The sequence below is a fragment of the Aspergillus steynii genome, assembly GCF_002849105.1.
Source record: "Aspergillus steynii IBT 23096 chromosome Unknown P170scaffold_1, whole genome shotgun sequence".
NCBI classification, from domain to species: domain Eukaryota; kingdom Fungi; phylum Ascomycota; class Eurotiomycetes; order Eurotiales; family Aspergillaceae; genus Aspergillus; species Aspergillus steynii.
In genome coordinates this window covers 1,577,948-1,596,901 of record NW_020194398.1, presented here as the reverse complement: position 1 = coordinate 1,596,901, position 18,954 = coordinate 1,577,948, and the positions used below count along the sequence as shown (strand labels likewise).

Below are 18,954 nucleotides of genomic sequence, written 5' to 3'. Positions count from 1 at the left end.
CTACTTCAACTTATGCCACCGTCCAACAAGATATATAGGACGTGCTCGGCTGGCGAATAGCCAGATGCATGTGGCATTGACCTATCTTATGTCTGGACGGAGTGCATGGACATTGCAGCCTAATCTAGGGGTATAGACGCCCTACATACGTATGACCCGGTGGAACAGGTGAGTCAATGCAAGCGTACTGGGGAGGTGTGTGGAGATGGCTATCGCCACCAAGGACGTTTGGCAGCCGATGGCGAAGGGCGACGTGGAGAGCCCAATCGAGAAGATGGGCAATTGAAATGTGATCACTGGCGGAAAATGCGCCGTAGAAAAGAAAGCTCGAAGAATGATGATCACTGCTCGACAGTCATGATATATCGACGTCAGTGGCGCTGTTGCGACTTCCATAAAGTGCGGTAGAAGCCGCGGAGATACTCCAACGACAAGAGATCTCAGAGATAGAACGCGAGAGTCAGGCTTCCTATATCAACCCTGGCCTATCATTGATCATCGCTTCCATTCCACACAAGCCCCATACACTCCGCTGGATAAGTTCAACACGCTTGACAAGACCTCTGATTCAACCGAGATTGCACACCAAACTTCCAACCCGACCTTGCCTAACGAGACGGAAATGGCAGACACGTACTCCCAGTCCACCGAATACCCGGAGAATGCAATAGCCGTGGTGGGAATGTCTTGCAGGCTGCCAGGTGCTCGGACGCCGGATGAGTTCTGGAAGTTGCTTTTGTCTGGCAGGTCCATGGGTGGCGACGTGCCCGAAACCCGCTTCCCGCTCAAGAACCACTGGCGAAGTCAGGCCATGTCCAGGATGCAAGGGAATTTTATGGATGACGTGGACGCATTTGACCACCAATTCTTCGGCAGATCGAGTCGTGAAGCAGCTGCAATGGATCCTCAGCAGCGCCTGCTGCTGGAAGAGACCTACCATGCCCTGGAGACGACTAACTACTTTCACCCGGACTCTCAATTTGATAGTAACGTCGGCTGCTACATAGGGACCTTTTGCAATGATTACGATGACAACCTTGCCGGGCATCCGCCGAATGCTTTTGCCGCTCTCGGCTGCCTTAGAGCCTTCCTGAGTGGTCGGGTCAGCAACTTTTTCAACTGGACTGGGCCCTCTATCATCTTCGATACTGCGTGCTCCTCCTCCGGTGTTGCCATCGATGCAGCCTGCAAAGACCTTATACTAGGAAACTGCTCGGCCGCTGTTGCTGGGGGTGTAGCAGTCATGAGTAGCCCTTATGTTTACCAGAATCTGGGCGGGTCGTCATTCCTTAGTCCGAACGGCAAATCATCCCCGTTCGATTCGAATGCCAATGGCTACTCGCGTGGCGAAGGAGTTGCCCTTGTCGTTCTCAAGCGATTGGATGCGGCTCAAGCAGCTGGTGAGCACATTCTTGGGGTGATATGTGCCTCCGCAGTCAGGCAAAACAGCAACAACTACCCAATTACCGCCCCGGATCCTCCGTCCCACGAGAACCTGTATAGGCGTATTCTGACAACAGCTAGAATGGAACCAAAGGAAGTTAACTTTGTCGAGGCTCATTCTGCTGGGACTCGAGTTGGTGACGTTCCAGAAGTCGCAGGAGTTACAAATGTCTTCGGACGTTCCAGCTGGGACGGCCCTCTGCACGTAACCTCCGTGAAAGCCAATGTCGGACATACTGAAGGCGCTTCAGGGGTGGTCAGTCTGATAAAGATTCTGCTTATGCTGCGGAATGGTCAAATTCCCCCACAGGCCAATTTGAAGGAGCTTCATGAGAAAATTAGCAATACTCAAGGCAACATTATAGTTCCCCGTGAAGCACAACCATGGAATGCACGCCCCATGGTGGCGTGTTTGAACAATTTTGGTGCTGCCGGTAGCATCAGTGCGATGATAGTCAAAGAGCCGCCACCGCACCAACCCCAGACCGTGATGGGTATAAAAGAGCCTCTTGATATTGCATTCCCCATATGTATATGTGCGCACACTTCCCATGCACTGAAGAAGAACTGCACGGACATTCGGGACTGGATTAGAGACGGCATACCTAACGCCGAGATACAAGACATTGCCTTCAACCTGTCGCGCAGGACCAATCTCAGCCTCTCTTATCGATGGGCAGTCACCGCAAAATCCATACCGGCACTGATTGATAGTCTTCAAGCCGTGGAGATGGCGGACGCAAAGACCCTGACGAAATTGAAAACACCTAAGCCGATCATACTTTTATTTTCCGGACAGAGCGCAGAGACTTCCCACATTAGCAGACATGTCTATGAGACATGTGGTAGCTTCCGTCGGCACTTAGATCGATGTAATCGTGTTCTAACCGGCCTCGGCGCAAAAGGTCTGTATCCTGATATATTCGAGGACCGTTCGTGCCCCGACGCGGCGACGCTCCACGCGAGGAACTTTTCCATTCAATATTCCTGTGCCCGGACTTGGATCGATAGCGGTCTACAGGTAGCACGGGCTCTTGGCCACTCGATAGGACAGCTCATTGCATTGTGTGTATCCGGCACGTTGTCTCTGCATGACGGCCTCAAGCTCGTGGTGGGACGAGCCAAGTTGGTCGACACCAAATGGTCGACCGAAAAGGGGGCTATGTTTGCAGTACAGACAACGCTGGACCAAGTGCAACAGGTCATTGAGCAACATAAGGACTTGGATATCGCCTGTTACAATGGCCCAAAAAGCTACGTACTCGCTGGTTCCAAGATGGCGGTTAAGAGCGCCATGGTGACGTTGAGGCAGAGGCAGATCAAACATAAGCGCCTTCACGTCACCCACGGCTATCATAGTCGCTTGACGGAGCCAATCCTCCATTATCTACGCGAGATTGCATCCGATCTTGCATTCCTGCCACCCGAGTTTGCAGTCGAAACCTGCACGCCTTCAAGGAGTTGGGATATTCCGACCGCGGACCTAATTTCCCAACAGACACGAGAACCAGTGCACTTCCACGCGGCAGTCCAGAGGATAAGCAACGAGCTCGGCGCATGTACATGGCTTTCAGCGGATCTCAATCCCATAGTGTCCCAGATGGCAGCTGCTGCGCTTCCCCCAGAAACTTCCAAAACAAGCACTTTTCTGCCAGCATTATCAATTTCTTCTTCTTCGTCAGCTTCGTCTCTTCTCCAATCCCTCTCGGATGTGGTCCGGATCCTCTGGCAGGAAGGTCAGATTGTTGGATTCTGGCCATTTCTCAACGGGGGTAGTCAGAGATACAGATACCTTACTTCGCCGCCATATTCGTTCACGCAGCACCGACATTGGCTGGAATGGAAGGAGTCAAGGGCTTCTTCGCAGCCCCAGCCTTCGGGACGTCAATCTTCGGAGCCCGAACGCTCCGAAACGGAACTCGTCATTTTCAAGGGGTTCGAAAACGTGGAAGGCATTGGAACCGCAAGCTTTGAGGTCGATACTCGAGCTCCGTCTTGGCCATTGCTTGTTGATCAGCACGCAGTGTCAGGGATAGGAATCTGCCCAGCCTCCCTATACTGCGAGATGGTTATCCAGGCAGCAAAGCTTGCACGCCTAAGCAAGAGGGAATTCGACCGATCACTAGTGCTGGTGGAGGACCTTCGCATATTCAGTCCAGTGGGCCGAGATATCGGAGAGAAACTCAAACTGACAGTGAGAGCAGCAGACCCTGCCCCATTCTACTGGGACTTCGCATTCTACTTGGAGCATGACACCCCCCGTGCAACAGGGCGATTGCGCTTAGCGGATGAATCAATGGACTCCACAAGCAATATCCAGCACAATTCCGTTCTGGCCACCTTGGGGGTAGCCGGGGATACCACTCCGCAACAAGAACAGCTAGGGAATGGATGCTCCAATATGAGCGGAGATGTCATCTACCGTCTGCTGAGGTCTTCTGTGACCTACGGCAAGATTTATCAGCTCATCCGGAGTTTTGTCTTGTCTCATTATGTAAAAGCCTTTATCCAATTACCGGGAAACGCTCAAATCTCTTACAGTCACGATACGATTCCACCGGTAGTGGTTGAAGGAGTTTTGCAGGTAGCAGGTGCACACGCCAATCTCTTCAGCACCACAAGTCCTTGCACCGGGTTACGCCTCTGTACGCAGATCAAACGTATCCAATTCAGTCACCATCGATCGTGGGAGTCCTGCCATTCAGGCTGGGAGGTGGTGGCTCGAGTGAACCAACAAAGTCCTGCGTTTGCCGAATATGACATCGTGGCTTTCATGCCCCAGACGGGCAAGCTGGCGATGGCGATATATGGGGTCCGATTTCAACATGCTTCGGCTCAGTCGGTAAACCAGATCCTTTCTACTGTCTCCGCCGACCACGGTGCTGTCCCCCTTCACCCGTCAGACAATGCACTGAACGACGAAAAGGCCGAGCCCAATGGAGGAGGCAACTCCCTGAGCCCTATTACCCAGGAGACATCGGTATCTGAAGCACAGGATGATTCGTTCGCTTCCACGTCACCTTCCATGACTCCTCGGAATTCATTTTCTGAAAGCGTGCTTGATAGGTCCGTGGAATCCGTCGACTCCAAGCCATGCTCAAAGGGGAGTTCCTGTGTAGCACATCGACTGCGTGGGCTGTTGGAAGCTCACCTAGGCCCGCTCGAAGAGACCGATCCTCGCGTCACTCTGTCCAGCATTGGTGTCGACTCTTTGCTCTCCCAAGAGCTAATAGGGGACATGGAAAAAGAGTTCAGTTTCCCCAGCAGTGACATCCAACTTAATTCTGACACCACTTTCTCGGAACTATGTGCCAATATAGGCGCTGGCGACTTGGACATTTCGATTCCTGAGCAGACGCCCAAATCAGCAGTTGAAGATAAAACCTGGCAGCCGCAAGTCGTTTTTGACAGTATACGTGAACGCTTCCCAGAATTTGCGGCGCGTACATCCTGGCTCAGTTTCTGGGACAAAGTGCATCCACTCCAGTTTCAACTGACAGTCTCCTATGTGCTCGACGCATTTTCCAACCTTGGCTGTGACCTACGTGTCATGGAGGCTGGCCACCACGTTGCATCCATCCTTGTCGCACCTCAACATGGCAAAATAAAAGATGCCCTGTATGAGATTCTACAGAATGCTGGTATCATCGCTTCCACTGGCAGAGAATACCTCCGATCCAATCAAGACGTCCAAGGTCTTTCATCGGGCCCCATTTTTGACGAGCTGTTTGCGAAGTATCCACAACATCGACAGGATCACGAGCTGCTCCGGGTCACTGGTCCAGAGCTGGCGACATTTCTATCTGGACAGATCGATCCCTTGCAGCGCCTCTTTGGAATTGCCCGTCACCGGGAGCTTCTTAGCCAATACTATTCGGACTCGCCAATGTTCCACACCATGACTTTGATGCTATGTCAGTATTTAAAGCAGCTTACTGCAACATGGAGCTCATCACGGCCCATCCACATTCTCGAGCTGGGCGCTGGAACTGGAGGGACAACGGCTGCCGTGCTCGACACGCTTCACGAATCGGGCATTGAATTCCGGTACTATTTCACCGACATCGCACGCTCCTTTGTGAACGCAGCCCGACGCAAGTTCGAGGCTTACCAGGATTCAATGGAGTTTATTGCCCTCGACATCGAACAGCCTCCTCCGTCCGAGCTTGTCGGGCAGTTCGATATTGTCGTATCAACAAATTGCATTCACGCAACTCGTGACCTGAACGTGTCGCTACACCAGGCACGTCAGATGCTTCGGTCTGATGGCTTTATATGTCTGGTCGAAACCACTATACGCATGTCCTTTCAGGATCTCATCTTCGGTCTTCTGGAGGGCTGGTGGCTGTTTGAGGACGGCCGATCGCACGCACTGGGATCACCTACAAGATGGAACAACGCCCTACTAAGCGCGGGGTTTGAGCAGGTCATGACCAGTGCAGGACCCAGTCTGGAGTCGCAAACTGTACAGCTCATCTGTGGCTTCGCTTCCCAGAACTACGCTGTCGAGGGTCATCGACCTATTCGCGAAATTGGCTTCGAAACTGTAGTCTGGAAGACCAGCAAGCCACTCCTCTGTGCCGACGTTTATTATCTCCCCGATCATCCGTACAAACCTAAGCACAAATGTCCAATCGGTAAGCTGAGATCTCGTGATGAGCCTGCAGGCTGAAGGGACATGCTAACATCCAGCCAGCGCTTCTACTCCACGGAGGCGGACACATGATGTTGTCGAGAAAGCATGTTCCCCGCGAGCAAGTCTCCCTCCTACTCGAGCACGGAATCATCCCGGTCAGTATCGACTTTCGACTATGCCCCGAAGTGGACATCGTCAATGGGCCGCTGAGCGATGCGCGGGACGCGGTGCGATGGGCCCGAGGTGAGCTGCCAAACCTCCAGTTCAAACCCCGTGGCTTGAGCTTGGATGGCGAGCATCTGGGGGCAGTCGGCTGGTCATCTGGAGGCACCCTTGCTCTCTTGCTGGGACACACTCTGGATGACCCAGCATACCGACCTCCTGACGCGATCGTGAGCTTTTACTGTCCCACCGACTTTGAGGATGAGTGTACGCCTTGGAATGAAACCCTGGAATCCCCAAGCGCCCATTTACCAGGCATGTAATTGCTGACTGACCGGAAAGCGTGGACGACGTTCCGAAACCTGCCAGCGCCGCAGGAACGCAGTAGTTTGGATCCCGATATTCTGAAAGCCATCGAGCCAGAGCCTGTAAGTTCCCGCGAACGATTCCCCCTGATAGCAAGCCAGGATTGGAAAAGTCCATGCTCAATGATGACCCCACAACCGCAGATCACCGGATATGAAGCGAGGCACCAAGATATCGGAATCCCGTCGCGCGTAGACAACAATCCCCGAGTCCGACTGTTCTCGCACATCCTACGATACGGACAGGCCCTCCAGGCCTACGCGAGTGGATTGCCATCGACGAGAGCAGCCTCGACCACGCAGAAGGTTGAATCCATTCCTTTCTCGCCGCCGCCTCCTATCGAGCAGATCCGTAAATCTAGCCCCTATGCGTCCGTTGTCTCGGGGAAGTATGTCTCCCCGACATATCTCATCCATGGACAGAAAGACGAGCAGATCCCGTGGCAGCAGGCCGCGAAGATGCATGACGCTTTGCGGCGTTGTGGCGTCGAAACGGAGATCGCTTTGCCGCCGGATTCCTCTCATTTGTTCGATACGATTGGCGCTGAGCCCTCGGTATCGGATGAGATTCTTGCAACTGGCTATCGGTGGTTTGCTGGCCATCTTGACGCGTCACCACCGTCTGACGAAGCACAGGAGTAATGATTACGGGACACTGTCGTCCTGGGAAATTGGTGAATTCCCTGAATGAGAGACTCACCATGCTGAAATGGACATCCAACCCAGATACGATATGGGCTCATGAGGTATTTATACGCCTGGGCTTCGTGGCCAGGCGTACAGTAAGGAGAGGCTCTCAATAGGATCCCGGCTCTAGTGTGTACGACCTTGAAGCGGAAGTTCTTTGACTTTCTTTTCTGCTGTTTTTACAGAAGAATAAAAACCCCCAAGTCGAGTATAACCGGATAATGTAGAGAGTTGAATTACTCTTAGCATTTCTCCATTAATACATAGCTGACTTTACTAACAATCCCCTCACCGTCAACTATGACGTCAACCTGCTTTTCCTCCTGATACATCGCTATGTTTCACTCTCGGACTTGGCATTTTCATTCAAGACTTGCGATAGCTGTCTGCTGGGTTTACTGCAAATGGATAATCTTGGCGGTCATGCCGAATCCGTGAGCACGGGAGAATAGAGCCGGCTGTCTTCAACAAGTAGAATTAACCAAAGTCTTGTACGACCTGGACCAAATATATAAATCACGAATTAACAACACCTGACGAGCAGGATCCAGTATGAGAAAAACCGGTAATATTAAGTAGCGTGACTTGAAAATAATGGGCAATATTTAAACCCCATTCTCTTAGGCATTGTTAAAGCTAGGTACTGTGGTTAGAGTAGTATTTTTCGTGAGAATTCAAGCATTCGCAGAAACATTTTAATATTTCATTCTCTATACGTACTTTTTCTGGTCCCGAGTCTTTGAATACCAGTCCACTACTCTCCTCGATGTAGGGTGAATCAAGAGTGTAGTCAAGCGTATCAGAAACTATATTTGTCCTGCCGGGGAGCGCAGCAAGAGCGACATATCCAGCCTAATATTAATAATCATCAACTAGCACGACTGCTAGGACCTCGCCTGCGGCTTCTAGAGCTTGCGTGGGATACTGCTGGTATACGCACTTAGCCTTCTCTTGGTCAGCCCCGGGGCGCATTAGTTGGCGAAGGAATCACTCCTGCTATGGCGGGAAAACATGGAGCACCATGCTCGTGGAGGCATCCTGGGCGGGTAAATACCCATAGTCCGCAATGTGCATGGGTCCAAAGGAGATTAGCCTTCATCTCAGAGGTAGTTGACTTCGTGTGATCGTTTGCAGCAGTCACTGAGAGGTTTTGCTGCCAAAATGCGTCGTCGCTTCCTCTACGCCATTCAGGTCAGCTAACCATACGATATATAGATCTGCAATAGACAAGCTAATGAGACTGGACCATAGTGGAAATATACATTCTTAAGAGTGAATGAGAGCACTATGGAGCAAAAGTCATTGCCAAGGACACACCTCTGGTCCAAATTGAAAACACCTTCGTTCATATGCATTGTCTCATCAATATCACTACAACAACTGATCCACATCCCCACACGTCGTCAGGCACTTAAACGCAAGATAATACAAGACCAAGTAAGTAACAGGATCACTCAACCCTGACCCTCGCCACATTCGACTCAAACTCTCCTCTCTCCACCCCTTCCAAACTATCCAACATCACCCCATCCACATCCGCCTTCCCACCCTCCCAAATGCCATGCCACCGACCCTTCGCCTTAAGGCTATACTCGCGCCCAGCCTGCAGCTTCACGGGCGGCAACTGCACATCGACCTTGACGGAGCTCTCGGGGGCGATCTCGACGAGGTCCTCGTCCGAGGGAGGCAGCTTGCGATTGAACTTGATGGTGTCGATGGGGACGGTCTGGTTCTCACGCTCGTCGTGAATCTCGAAGACGCCGAGGACTCCGGCGCGAGGGTCCAGCGGCGTGTTCCATCGCAGCACCGTGACAGGGCTGCTGGATGGGTTGTGGACGGTTGCGGACAGCGAGAGGTCCGGGGAGGGCGAGGACGAGAGAGAGATGAGCTGCGGGGCCAGGATGATGACCTGCAGGGCGAGAGGGGAGGGGAGCATTTTGGTTTTGGTTTTTGGTTTAGTTTATTTTTTTTTTTTTTTTTTGGTTGTTGGTGGAGGAAGGATAGTGGGTTCTGAGACAGATAGTAACTGGTAGTAACTAGTAGTAACTGGGAGTGTAGGAGATTTTGATGAGGAAGTGGGGAGAACCAGATCCCGTCTGTCCAAGACATAAATATCGTTAATGCAGGCCTCGCCACCAGCCAAGATAACAACGTCTCATTCTGTCGATCCCTCTCGATCTGATGATACCCTGCAGCCTGTCCAGTGAATAATCTCTCAGTCTGTGATCTCTTGCCAAGCCGTTAGGGCCGGACATTTCTGAGCGATCGGCGCGGCGGACATCCAGCGTTGTATTCACCTCAGCTTAGCGGCGTTGGGCTGACACTAGCTCGCTACAATTGATTAATTGCAGAAACGGCCTGCATGCTGCAATCTATCCCAGGCAGCTGCATCCAAGCCTTTGGCTTAAGCCACGGAAAGGCTTAAGAGCCTTCCCCGGATTGAGCCATCGACGCGATGCTGTCGCCATCACGACGGCCCAGGAACAGCTTGTCCAGACCCTGTTTGACGTCTGACATGTGCGACACAGTAAAACTGAATCCTCCCGCGATAGAGCAACCCATCCAACATCATCTGTTGGCCCGATCCTTCCAGCCCGGCGTGCCTTCACGCTTGTAGATCTTCGCCGCGACAGGAAACCCCTAACGGAGCGCATCTCAGCCAAGACCCGGGGCACCGCCGGCGTAGCCAAGACTGATGGGCTGATACGCCTGCAGGGCCCTGGCCGGGGCTCTCGGTCGATTTCTGGCCTCACCTGCGGAGAATACTTGCGCTGGATTGCACCCTCGCTGCGTTCCTGTCGGACGCCCGCCGGGCCAAGAGCTGCCTCCTGGTCACCCTGATGCACGAAAGGCTTCTCTTTACCTCAACTGTGCCTGATCGACACGGAGGTGAGCGAGCGGAAGGTCCCGGAGCCTGTGATTTGCTGGGGACTTTGGTCTCGATACGACGTCGAATGTATACGGCGATGGGAAAGGACATGTGCGCCGGACTTGCGACGGACGACGATGTCGAAGAAGAGGAGGTAGACGTGAGATAGCAGCCAGAGACTCAGGTATAAAGCAGGACTCGAATCCAAAAGAATCCAGCTCATCATCTCCATCCTCATCTCCATCCATCTCTCAGGACAATTCCATCGTCTCTTGCTCAACAGCCAACATGCGTTTCGCTACTGTCTCTGCTGCCCTCGCTGCTTTCGCCTCCACCGCTGCGGCGGTGCCTGTGAGCGATGCTGCTGCTGCTGCTCCCTCTCTCAGCGTCAAGCTGAGCCAGGTCGACAACACGCGCGTGAAGGCCGTCGTGACCAACTCCGGCAAGGACGACGTGGACTTTGTGCACCTGAACTTCTTCCGCGACAGCGCCCCCGTCAAGAAGGTGTCTGTCTTCCGCGGCAGTGAGATTCCTTCCCCTTCTCCTCCATTGTACCTAAATAATGAACCCGATGCTAAACGAATGCAGAAAACGAAGTCCAGTTCGAGGGCGTCAAGCGCCGCTTCCGCATGAACGGCCTCACCAAGGAAGCCATCACCTCGCTGAAGGCCGGCGACTCCATCGAAGACGAATTCGACATCGCCTCGACCGCCGACCTGGCCAACGGCGGCGCCATCACGCTCAACAGCCAGGGGTTCGTCCCCGTCGTCAAAGATGGCAAGGTGTCGGGCTACATCCCGTTCAAATCCAACAGCCTCTCCGTGGACGTCGACGGCCCCAAGGCCAGCAAGATCGCTAAGGCCATCGCCAAGAACCTGCGCCGCACCAGCCTCGAGAGCTGCTCGGGCAGCCAGAAGTCCGCGCTCGAGAAGGCCCTCAGCAACGCGGCGGACCTGGCCACCCAGGCCGCGGACGCCGCGGAGTCCGGCGACGCCGACAAGTTCGAAGAGTACTTCAAGACGACGGACAAGTCGACCCGCTCCGAGGTGGCGGAGCGGTTGCGCGCCGTCGCGAAGGAGGCGTCTTCCACCTCGGGCGGTGCCACGAAGTACTACTGCGAGGATACGCTCGGATACTGCGAGCCTAATGTCCTGGCGTACACGCTGCCGTCGCAGGACGTCATTGCCAACTGCGATATCTACTACTCGGAGCTGCCGGCCATGGCGCAGTCTTGCCATGCCCAGGACCAGGCCACTACGACCCTGCATGAGTTTACCCACGCTCCTGGTGTCTACTCGCCCGGTACTGATGACCTGGGATACGGGTATGATGCGGCGACGAAGCTGAGCACGAAGGATGCGCTGAACAATGCGGATTCGTATGCGCTGTATGCGAATGGTAAGTGGATCTGGAGGTTGAGTTTGTGGGCGGGAGAGTATGGCTAACTGTACTGCAGCTGTCGAGTTGGACTGCTAGATGCATTCACTGCATTATCTATGCATGGGATACCTAGGTGGAAGAGGGATTGGATTGGACGGTTGAATGACCGGTTACTACTGTATATGGAGAAGAATTAGGAAATGTGATCAATGTTATCTCGCCAGTCGGTTTCCTCTTCAGGCAACAGAACGTGTTGCCACTGTAGATCGGCGTCATTTCAACCCTGGTTAGGACTATATCCAAACCCTAATCCAGACGTCTGTTTCTACGTCTGCTTCTTTCTCGGCCAAATACTGGGTGATGTTACTCAAGAAAACCTGTTTCAGCCCTCGCGTCACAGGCTGAGCACGTTGAGCAGCGGAAATAAAAGACCGGGCGTTCTCGATGATGCTTGCACTTCTTGGGTTGTTGTCTGACATCTATACTAATCAAAATGCCTTTGATAAGCTCTCTCGCTAGAACCTGCGCTCGGGCTTCTCTTTCCCGGCCTAGATCCTTGTATCCTCTTCGCTATGTTCTCTCCTCTTCTTGTCGGCCAATGGCCTATGCAAATCCTCTCCTTTCATCAGAACCGACTGAATCCTGCGAAACCATCTCTCCGTACCCGTTCAAGCCATATAACCTAACTTCTCTAGACACGGCCTCCTCCTCTCCTCACCATTTCACATCGCTATCCTTCTTCCTCCCACCAAACAAACTCCCTCATGCCCTAAACCGCCTAGAGGGCGCCATTCTCCGTCTCATTTCCCACTATCCATTCCTTACGGGGAGCGTCAACGCGCGGTCCGGAGAACCAACCTCAAGTCCCGGACCCAGACCCAATGGACAGAGCGGTGATATCTTCGAAATCCAACCTGTCACGGCATCTCTCATGCAGCACATCCCGATGCTTCAGACACAGCATCACACAGTGCCCAGCGCGCTCTCGCCATCCGACCACCTTCCTCGTACATTCCTGCCCTTTCATATTTCCTCGCCCACGGAACAGTCACCTGCGCTGCGATGCAAAGCCAATGTTCTCGGCACTCGGCTCGTGCTAGTTTTCGGTTGGGATACCCGCGTGATGGACCCCGGCGGAGTATATGCTGTAGTGCGCGCGCTGGCAGAGTTCTGTCGCGATCCGGGCGCTCTGAGGGAGGAGATGCCTGTTTCGGACCCGTGGGCGCAAGCGCGGGAGCAGGGCGAGATTGCGTCTGAGGATGCTCTCGGCGGTCTAGCCCGATGTACTCTTCGCCATTGGAACGGAGGGATGCGAAGCTGGCAGAGTATGATGCCGTCGGCGTCGGACGTCACGGCGCAACCAGAGACACGCACAGCGCAGTTGAACGGGGATAAAGTCGCAATGCTGACGGATGCGTGTAATCTGCTCGTGGCACGGGTCGCGCCGGACGCTTGTCCTCGGCGACTGGATCAGGAGGATGTGGTTTCCGCGGTGGTCGGGATTTGCGGATCGAGGGCGAGGGATCATTCTGCTGCTGCTGCGCATACCGACCGAGGGACTGTCGCCGTATCCGCCGACTTGCGACAGCTCTCGTCACTGTCGACTCCGGCGACATACATGGGGAACGCTACCGTGTCGATACCCGTCCCTGTTCAGCCGAATAGCCTCCCTGCACTTGACGATGCGCAGATGCAATCCCTGCTGCCGGATATCTCGCCGCGGGATCTCTATCGGATCTGCAGTCTTGCGGCTTCTCTCCAAGGGCGGATTAATGCAATGGAAAAGGGTGACGACACGAACATGACCTGGAATGCGGAAGGCTGGGGGATGAGCCCGGAAAATAGAATGAGAATCCACACACTGCGACCGATGGATTTCTATATGGATTTCGGACCACTAGGCGGTGTCCATGATGTCAATGTTCCCTCGGCAAGGGAGAATGGGACATGTTGGGTTCTTCCGGAGAAAGAACGCGGTGGTGGTTGGGATGTGGCGGTCACGGTTGAGCGAGAGGCCATGCAGAAGTTGCGAGCGGATAGATTCATGAGGTGGATTGTCGATGGAGTGGGTTTCTGATTAGATCTCTTGAAGTAAAGATGTGAGGTTTGCATTCTATTAGGTATACACGCTGCTCTGTATCTATCATGCTTGTTTGTCGTTAGTCGTCATGTCATGCCGTCAATGTCGGGTTACTGAAGTTCTATCGTACGGGCTGGTCGTCCGGCGTAGGATGAGCAGCTGACTTCTTTGTACGGAACGGTAGTGTCTTCTCGTTTAGGACTTCTGTCGATTTCCTGTCGTGCGCATCGTCGTGATCATGTCCTGCCGCATGCAAGGTGTGCTGCATCCTGTACTTCGAATTATCCACCTTCTCGTGCAGTGCTTGAACGGTGCGTTTGGCCTTCCCGTAACCCTCGATCCCAGCCAATACAGCGTAAGATTTGCTGATTGAGACATGAGACATATCGACTGCCTGCGCTTGTAATGCATGAACGAAGGCACGGAAGTTAGCGGCTGGGGGACGATAGTGGCCACTGTCTTCGGTTAGCACCTGGGAACAGGAAAGAAGTGGCCTTCGTACCTGAGTGGTGCGAGACTTCGCAACTGTCCCTCCTTGATCTTTATCAACCCTGCCGCCGCGATCCGAGCGCCTCGAAGAAATGATGAATGTTGGAATGCACCGGATTCTTTGATCCCAATATATAAGCGCCATGAGGTATCCGCGACCTGGAGACTTGATGTTAGAAGAGATATGGGGCACAGCGAATTTGATGCAGCACGTACAAATATCCACATGTCTCCCCTTTTCGCTGACTTCCCCCGTAGTTGCTTCAACACCCCTCCCGGCGTCGCATGAACTAGCCGTTTCACCAGCTTCGCAGACTGATAATCATCTTTCTCCATCTTCTCTATTTCGCCGCTTGACGTGCTGACTGATGACTCCGCCGAATCCGAATCCGAATCCAGATCGGAATCCTCCGCTGATGAAGATATCGAAGACGACGCACTCCTCGCATTTCCCTGAAACCCCGGCGCATCCTCCTCGACGGGCACCACACCTCTCAAACTATCCTTGAACCTCGTGCTGTCCGTAGACACTAGTTCTTCGTTCTTTGCCCAACGAAACCGCCCAGCGATATCAACCTTCACCATGTAATTCATCCTCTCCTCGCGCGTCAAATACCGCACCTGTTCCCGATTTAGCCGCTCCCGCGAGCACTTGGGTAATTCCACGTCCCTCCCCTCGCCGTGATCCAGCCAGTAGAAGAAATTCTGCGTCGACGGTGAATGCATCCAATATGTATGGTATTTCCGCAGGTTGCTTCCATGCCGGTGTTTCAAGTCCACCATTTCCAGAAAATATTGCAGGTCCATCATCTTCGCGGACGTGCCGGAGGGCAGGTCATGCGGTCGTGTCGCAGTCGGCGACGATGGCTGGGACTGGCATGATGATCTCGGACTATCATCAGCAGGCGAGGTAGGCGTCGGACCGAGTTCGGTGTTGTCGTCGCCACCAGCTTGTTTGGCGACGCTGACGGCGCGCTTCCAGTTCAGTCGGGCTTGGCTTTTGGGGGTGTTGTTAGTTTCAGAGGAGGATGGGGCGGTGGGACGATGGAGCAGATGCCATTCGGCGTCTTTGATTATCTATCTTTAATTAGGCCGAGTGTGCGAAATGCGACGGTTATGGATGAAGTACCTCAGCCCAGCGTGTCGATGCGTCGAGTCCTAGACCACGCAGCTCACTGCGCGTGCGGTAGCCACGGTATGCTCTCTATTGAGAACCGATCATACAAAGTTAGTCCTGTGCATTCGAGTAGACGAGGGGCGTACCTGGATGGTGCGGGCGGCATTCTGGACCGTGACGTCATCGAGGGGTACCTTGGGCCCGGTGGAGATGGTTTCATCGGTGGTTGCCATCTAGATCGTGCAGTGGATGGTAACAAAGGTTCTGGCCTTGATGCTGCAGGCATGTGAATAAAAATATCCGGAACAACATCAGAAAATGACGACAAGACCGGGGGACGCAGGAAGACCGAAGGAAAGAGAAAAAGAAAAAGAAAAGTCACCGCTGATCCGATGTGCCTGCCTCTTGCCCAATCGGGATTAGCGGGACGCGTGACTGTCCCGTGTTTACAGTCCGTCTCTGTTACTCTGTGCATCTTCTCTGGATCTTCTCGTGTAGGGCTGATTCTCATGGCAGAGATCATTGGTTTCCTTCTCACTGGTATTTGCACTTTGTTCTGTTTATTTATATAGACTCCCTTGTTGATATTCTCAAAGTCCATCCATTTTCTCCGCTATATATATCTTGAGGACTTTCTTACTCCGCGAGTTGACACCATACAGACACTAATACAGAGAGTAGTACTCCTCGCACGGCCCATCAATCGTCTTATCCGATGCAGTAGCAGAAATGTTTCCACTGCCCAGTGCCAGAAACTTATCACTCGTCGATACGGGCCATCCTTGTCTCTTCAACCCGGCTTCAGGATCCTTAGCAAAAGCCACCCACAGATCTTGCATCTTATGGCTGACGGCTTTCTCAAAGGGAGTACTGGGTCCAAACACATCATCCGCCGTCCCGAAAATCAGTGGCAGCTCTGAAGAATGATACGCCCCAAGGGTTGGAAGCGCATCGATGTTGGAAAAGTTGCCTCGATACTGATACCGATAGGTGGTCAGACCGAGCTCCTCTCGGCGAGCCGTCGAGTACGGCACCGGACATTGAAATTTCGAATATGTAATCTCCCTTGCTTGAGGGGAGTCGGTTCCACCAGCCATCAGCGTCCCTTCGTCCCTGTTTGATCCGAAGAGTGCTGGCTTTCTGCTCAGGTGCTGACGGAGGTACTGTTGCGTGTAGTTGTTGAAGATGATTTTATCATCAACATACGGCAGGAAGGTCAGGTTGCTACCGCCAGAACCGAGATAAGATATGATTCTAGCAGCGGGAATGGAGCGCAGACAATCGATCTCCTTCTCAGCGGAGCCGGCACACCCGAAGTGCGATGCCACCGTGCTAAAGTTCGACCCCTGCACATCATCCGATCGCGTGTCGACCGTCAAAAAGGCCGACCCGGAATTACACGCAAAGCCTTGAACGATCGGATCCTTCGGGTAAGCGAAGTTCAAGATGTCGGTACTGCTGCCCCCCGCACTTTCGCCCCAGAGAATCATTTGCTCGGGATTTCCGCCGAACTGCGCGATGTTCCGGCGCACCCACTCCATTCCGAGCCGCTGGTCGAGAATCCCCAGATTTTGATCCTTCAGCCCTCGAGCCGCGGGAAAGCCGAACATGTTCAGCCGATACTGAATGGCGACGATGATGTGCTCCTGGGAGCGCTCAATCCACGGTGACGGGATCCAGGGACGAACATTCGTTCCACCGTAGAGGTACTGGCCGCCGTGAATCCAGATGATGACTGGCAGGTTTTTCTTTCCATTTTTTGGGGCCCATACACTCAGCGTGAGGCAGTCCTCACTAATGTTTCCTGCGACCATCGTCTGAGGAGCGTACTTCCCAAATGGGCCCTTTTCCATAGCCACTAGGCTCTGTGGACAAGCGGCTGGCATGGTGATCGCGTTGACGAAGGTTGTGGAATGATTTCCTAGCTCTTGTGGAGGAAGCCATCGTCGCTCGCCCATAGGTGGCTTCGCATATGGGATGCCGAGAAATTGTTGAACATTGGGATAAGTGCTGTTGATGGTCCCCTGGACGATGCCACTGGACGTTTGAACTCGCAGCGGTTCGACGCCTGGAGCCGCTGTGGTAGCAGCTACCAGAGCACTCAGTATGGCAATTAACTTCATCACAATAGAGATATTCTAACGATAGGAAAACCTGGGGTGCATGTCAGTTGGATGCACGGAGCTTAAACGGCAGCTGCAAGATAAACGTTGGCTCGGATATACCGAGCGTTCGACCCATACTGACGCCAGCAGACGACGATCCAAATCTCGGGCCACAAAAACGGCTTTCAACACTCTTTGGCTTTGCCAGGTGCAAGACGCTTGTAAGGGATTGGTGCTATAGTATTTAGCAATTGACCTCTACGAACGTGGCATGCCATTCTTCTTGGGACGAGTCGGCAGCTGGCTGCTAATAATCTTGTTTCACTTTGTCCTTGATTAAACACGGCTTGTCAATTGTGTCGATCAGGGTGAGAGAGAGAATCCAAGCATTGATACGCGAGCAGTTTTTCTGTACGCGCTGCAGAACCGGGTGGATGGAATCGGCAATCCAACTCAAAAGCCGGCAGCCCGTGTCGGGAATTCCGAGCGATGATCGAGCAACCTCGGTCTGTTACTGTATTGCTTGGTTGTCTAAGTTTGATCTCGGCATCTTTCTGCAAGTAGCTAAGAATCGCGTGTCGTCGCAGGACTCCTGCTAGATCGTTTCATCCTCAGTCTGATTGTGGGGACTTTGAATCACGCGACGTGATCTTATCCTCGGATTTATTTTCCGCCCTGGTCACTTCGTCCACCAGTCATAAGGCCCTAACCAGATCATATCGGACGGACGATCGGTCATATTGAACTTTAGTCCTTGAGTTACGACGGATTTGGTCAAGGTTTATCCATGGTATTACTGCCTCAGGCAAAAGCGAAGGCAGTAAGCTTCGGATACTCCATCCTGGCAACACAGAGACCGGACCCTGCCGCGAACTTAAAGTCATCTAAACACTCCCTGAAGTCTTCAGCAATGTGGCCTTTCTTGTGTCGCCCTATATGCGCCCCTACCACCCATTGAGGACCTTGTGAAGTTTCCAAGGGGGATTGATTGACCCATCTGTCATTGCGGCGCCAGAACAGTATTGCCCCTATGAAACGTTGTCTATGTCAAATGCAAATGCTTTAAACATGCCAGAATTAACACGATAAAGCACAATACACTCATTCCCATCTCCTACAGATAATACTGTTCTCTATGAGCTTTGGTGAATTTCCCTTGGTTAATAATAGTGCCCGAAAGACCAACCGGAGAAGACAGCCTTTTTCCCGAAATTCACTAGACTGCCAGACCAAGATGAACAAAGAATTGCTCTTTACAGTCCTGCAAAGTTACCATGGTTTCTTCTCCCGCATTGCGAAACATTCAGCTGAAAGACCAATGCGAGTCACGATTCCCCAAAGGGCAACTGCGGCAAGTGGATCGGAGCAGAGGGCTGAAGTGGAATGCTGCGATCGTGGCAATATAATTGGGCCATCCCGAGCAAAGATCATCAGCTCTGATCTCACGCCAACACTTTTTACGGACCTTCACTTCGCAAGTAATCGACGGACTCTCCCATCCATACTGGATCAGGAAAAAGTCTGACTAGTGACGACTCTAAATTCGGTTCAGCCAGGTGGACCCGATCAGCCAGCTTCCCAGTTCGGTCACAAACACCTTGCTCCATCCGGCGCTTTGGAA

General features: G+C 53.0%; 6 protein-coding genes across 6 annotated transcripts; 3 read left to right on the top strand and 3 right to left on the bottom strand.

Moving 5' to 3' along the window:
• Positions 1–472: 472 nt before the first annotated feature.
• On the top strand, positions 473–7,248 carry P170DRAFT_504957 (ketoacyl-synt-domain-containing protein; the record flags this gene model as incomplete). The annotated part of the gene is made up of 4 exons (XM_024854252.1): positions 473–6,080; positions 6,140–6,508; positions 6,584–6,669; positions 6,751–7,248. Exons 1-4 carry the CDS (start codon positions 623–625, stop codon positions 7,246–7,248), a joined length of 6,411 nt encoding a protein of 2,136 aa, XP_024709463.1. The 5' UTR covers positions 473–622.
• A 1,349-nt stretch (positions 7,249–8,597) lies between these two features.
• On the bottom strand, positions 8,598–9,303 carry P170DRAFT_431803 (uncharacterized protein). The gene has a single exon (XM_024848124.1). The coding sequence runs from the start codon at positions 9,227–9,229 to the stop codon at positions 8,744–8,746; it is 486 nt and encodes a 161-aa protein (XP_024709462.1). The 5' UTR covers positions 9,230–9,303; the 3' UTR covers positions 8,598–8,743.
• Positions 9,304–10,072: 769 nt separating this feature from the next.
• On the top strand, positions 10,073–11,736 carry P170DRAFT_451983 (neutral protease II). Its single transcript, XM_024851241.1, has 3 exons — positions 10,073–10,685; positions 10,751–11,560; positions 11,619–11,736. The coding sequence occupies exons 1-3, from the start codon at positions 10,451–10,453 to the stop codon at positions 11,636–11,638; spliced, it is 1,065 nt and encodes a 354-aa protein (XP_024709461.1). The 5' UTR covers positions 10,073–10,450; the 3' UTR covers positions 11,639–11,736.
• A 404-nt stretch (positions 11,737–12,140) lies between these two features.
• On the top strand, positions 12,141–13,619 carry P170DRAFT_469622 (uncharacterized protein; the record flags this gene model as incomplete). Its single annotated transcript, XM_024852656.1, has 1 exon — positions 12,141–13,619. The coding sequence occupies one exon, from the start codon at positions 12,141–12,143 to the stop codon at positions 13,617–13,619; it is 1,479 nt and encodes a 492-aa protein (XP_024709460.1).
• A 1,388-nt stretch (positions 13,620–15,007) lies between these two features.
• Positions 15,008–15,571, bottom strand: P170DRAFT_9102 (IQ calmodulin-binding motif protein). The gene is made up of 3 exons (XM_024855429.1): positions 15,375–15,571; positions 15,241–15,315; positions 15,008–15,178 (listed from the first exon to the last, which is right to left on the bottom strand). The coding sequence occupies exons 1-3, from the start codon at positions 15,459–15,461 to the stop codon at positions 15,095–15,097; spliced, it is 246 nt and encodes an 81-aa protein (XP_024709459.1). The 5' UTR covers positions 15,462–15,571; the 3' UTR covers positions 15,008–15,094.
• A 322-nt stretch (positions 15,572–15,893) lies between these two features.
• P170DRAFT_420923 (carboxylesterase, type B) lies at positions 15,894–17,469 on the bottom strand (the record flags this gene model as incomplete). The annotated part of the gene is made up of 2 exons (XM_024847332.1): positions 15,894–17,317; positions 17,454–17,469. The coding sequence occupies 2 exons, from the start codon at positions 17,467–17,469 to the stop codon at positions 15,894–15,896; spliced, it is 1,440 nt and encodes a 479-aa protein (XP_024709458.1).
• Positions 17,470–18,954: the final 1,485 nt, after the last annotated feature.

Excerpts from the sequence above, each read along its gene's own strand:
- P170DRAFT_9102 (XM_024855429.1), bottom strand. The coding sequence starts at position 15,461 with ATGGCAACCACCGATGAAACCATCTCCACCGGGCCCAAGGTACCCCTC. Across the intron at positions 15,316-15,374 it reads ATGCCGCCCGCACCATCCAG|AGAGCATACCGTGGCTACCG; the intron begins GTACGCCCCTCG and ends GGTTCTCAATAG. Across the intron at positions 15,179-15,240 it reads CATCGACACGCTGGGCTGAG|ACGCCGAATGGCATCTGCTC; the intron begins GTACTTCATCCA and ends AGATAATCAAAG.
- P170DRAFT_451983 (XM_024851241.1), top strand. The coding sequence starts at position 10,451 with ATGCGTTTCGCTACTGTCTCTGCTGCCCTCGCTGCTTTCGCCTCCACC. Across the intron at positions 10,686-10,750 it reads GGTGTCTGTCTTCCGCGGCA|AAAACGAAGTCCAGTTCGAG; the intron begins GTGAGATTCCTT and ends AAACGAATGCAG. Across the intron at positions 11,561-11,618 it reads GTATGCGCTGTATGCGAATG|CTGTCGAGTTGGACTGCTAG; the intron begins GTAAGTGGATCT and ends ACTGTACTGCAG.
- P170DRAFT_431803 (XM_024848124.1), bottom strand. The coding sequence starts at position 9,229 with ATGCTCCCCTCCCCTCTCGCCCTGCAGGTCATCATCCTGGCCCCGCAG.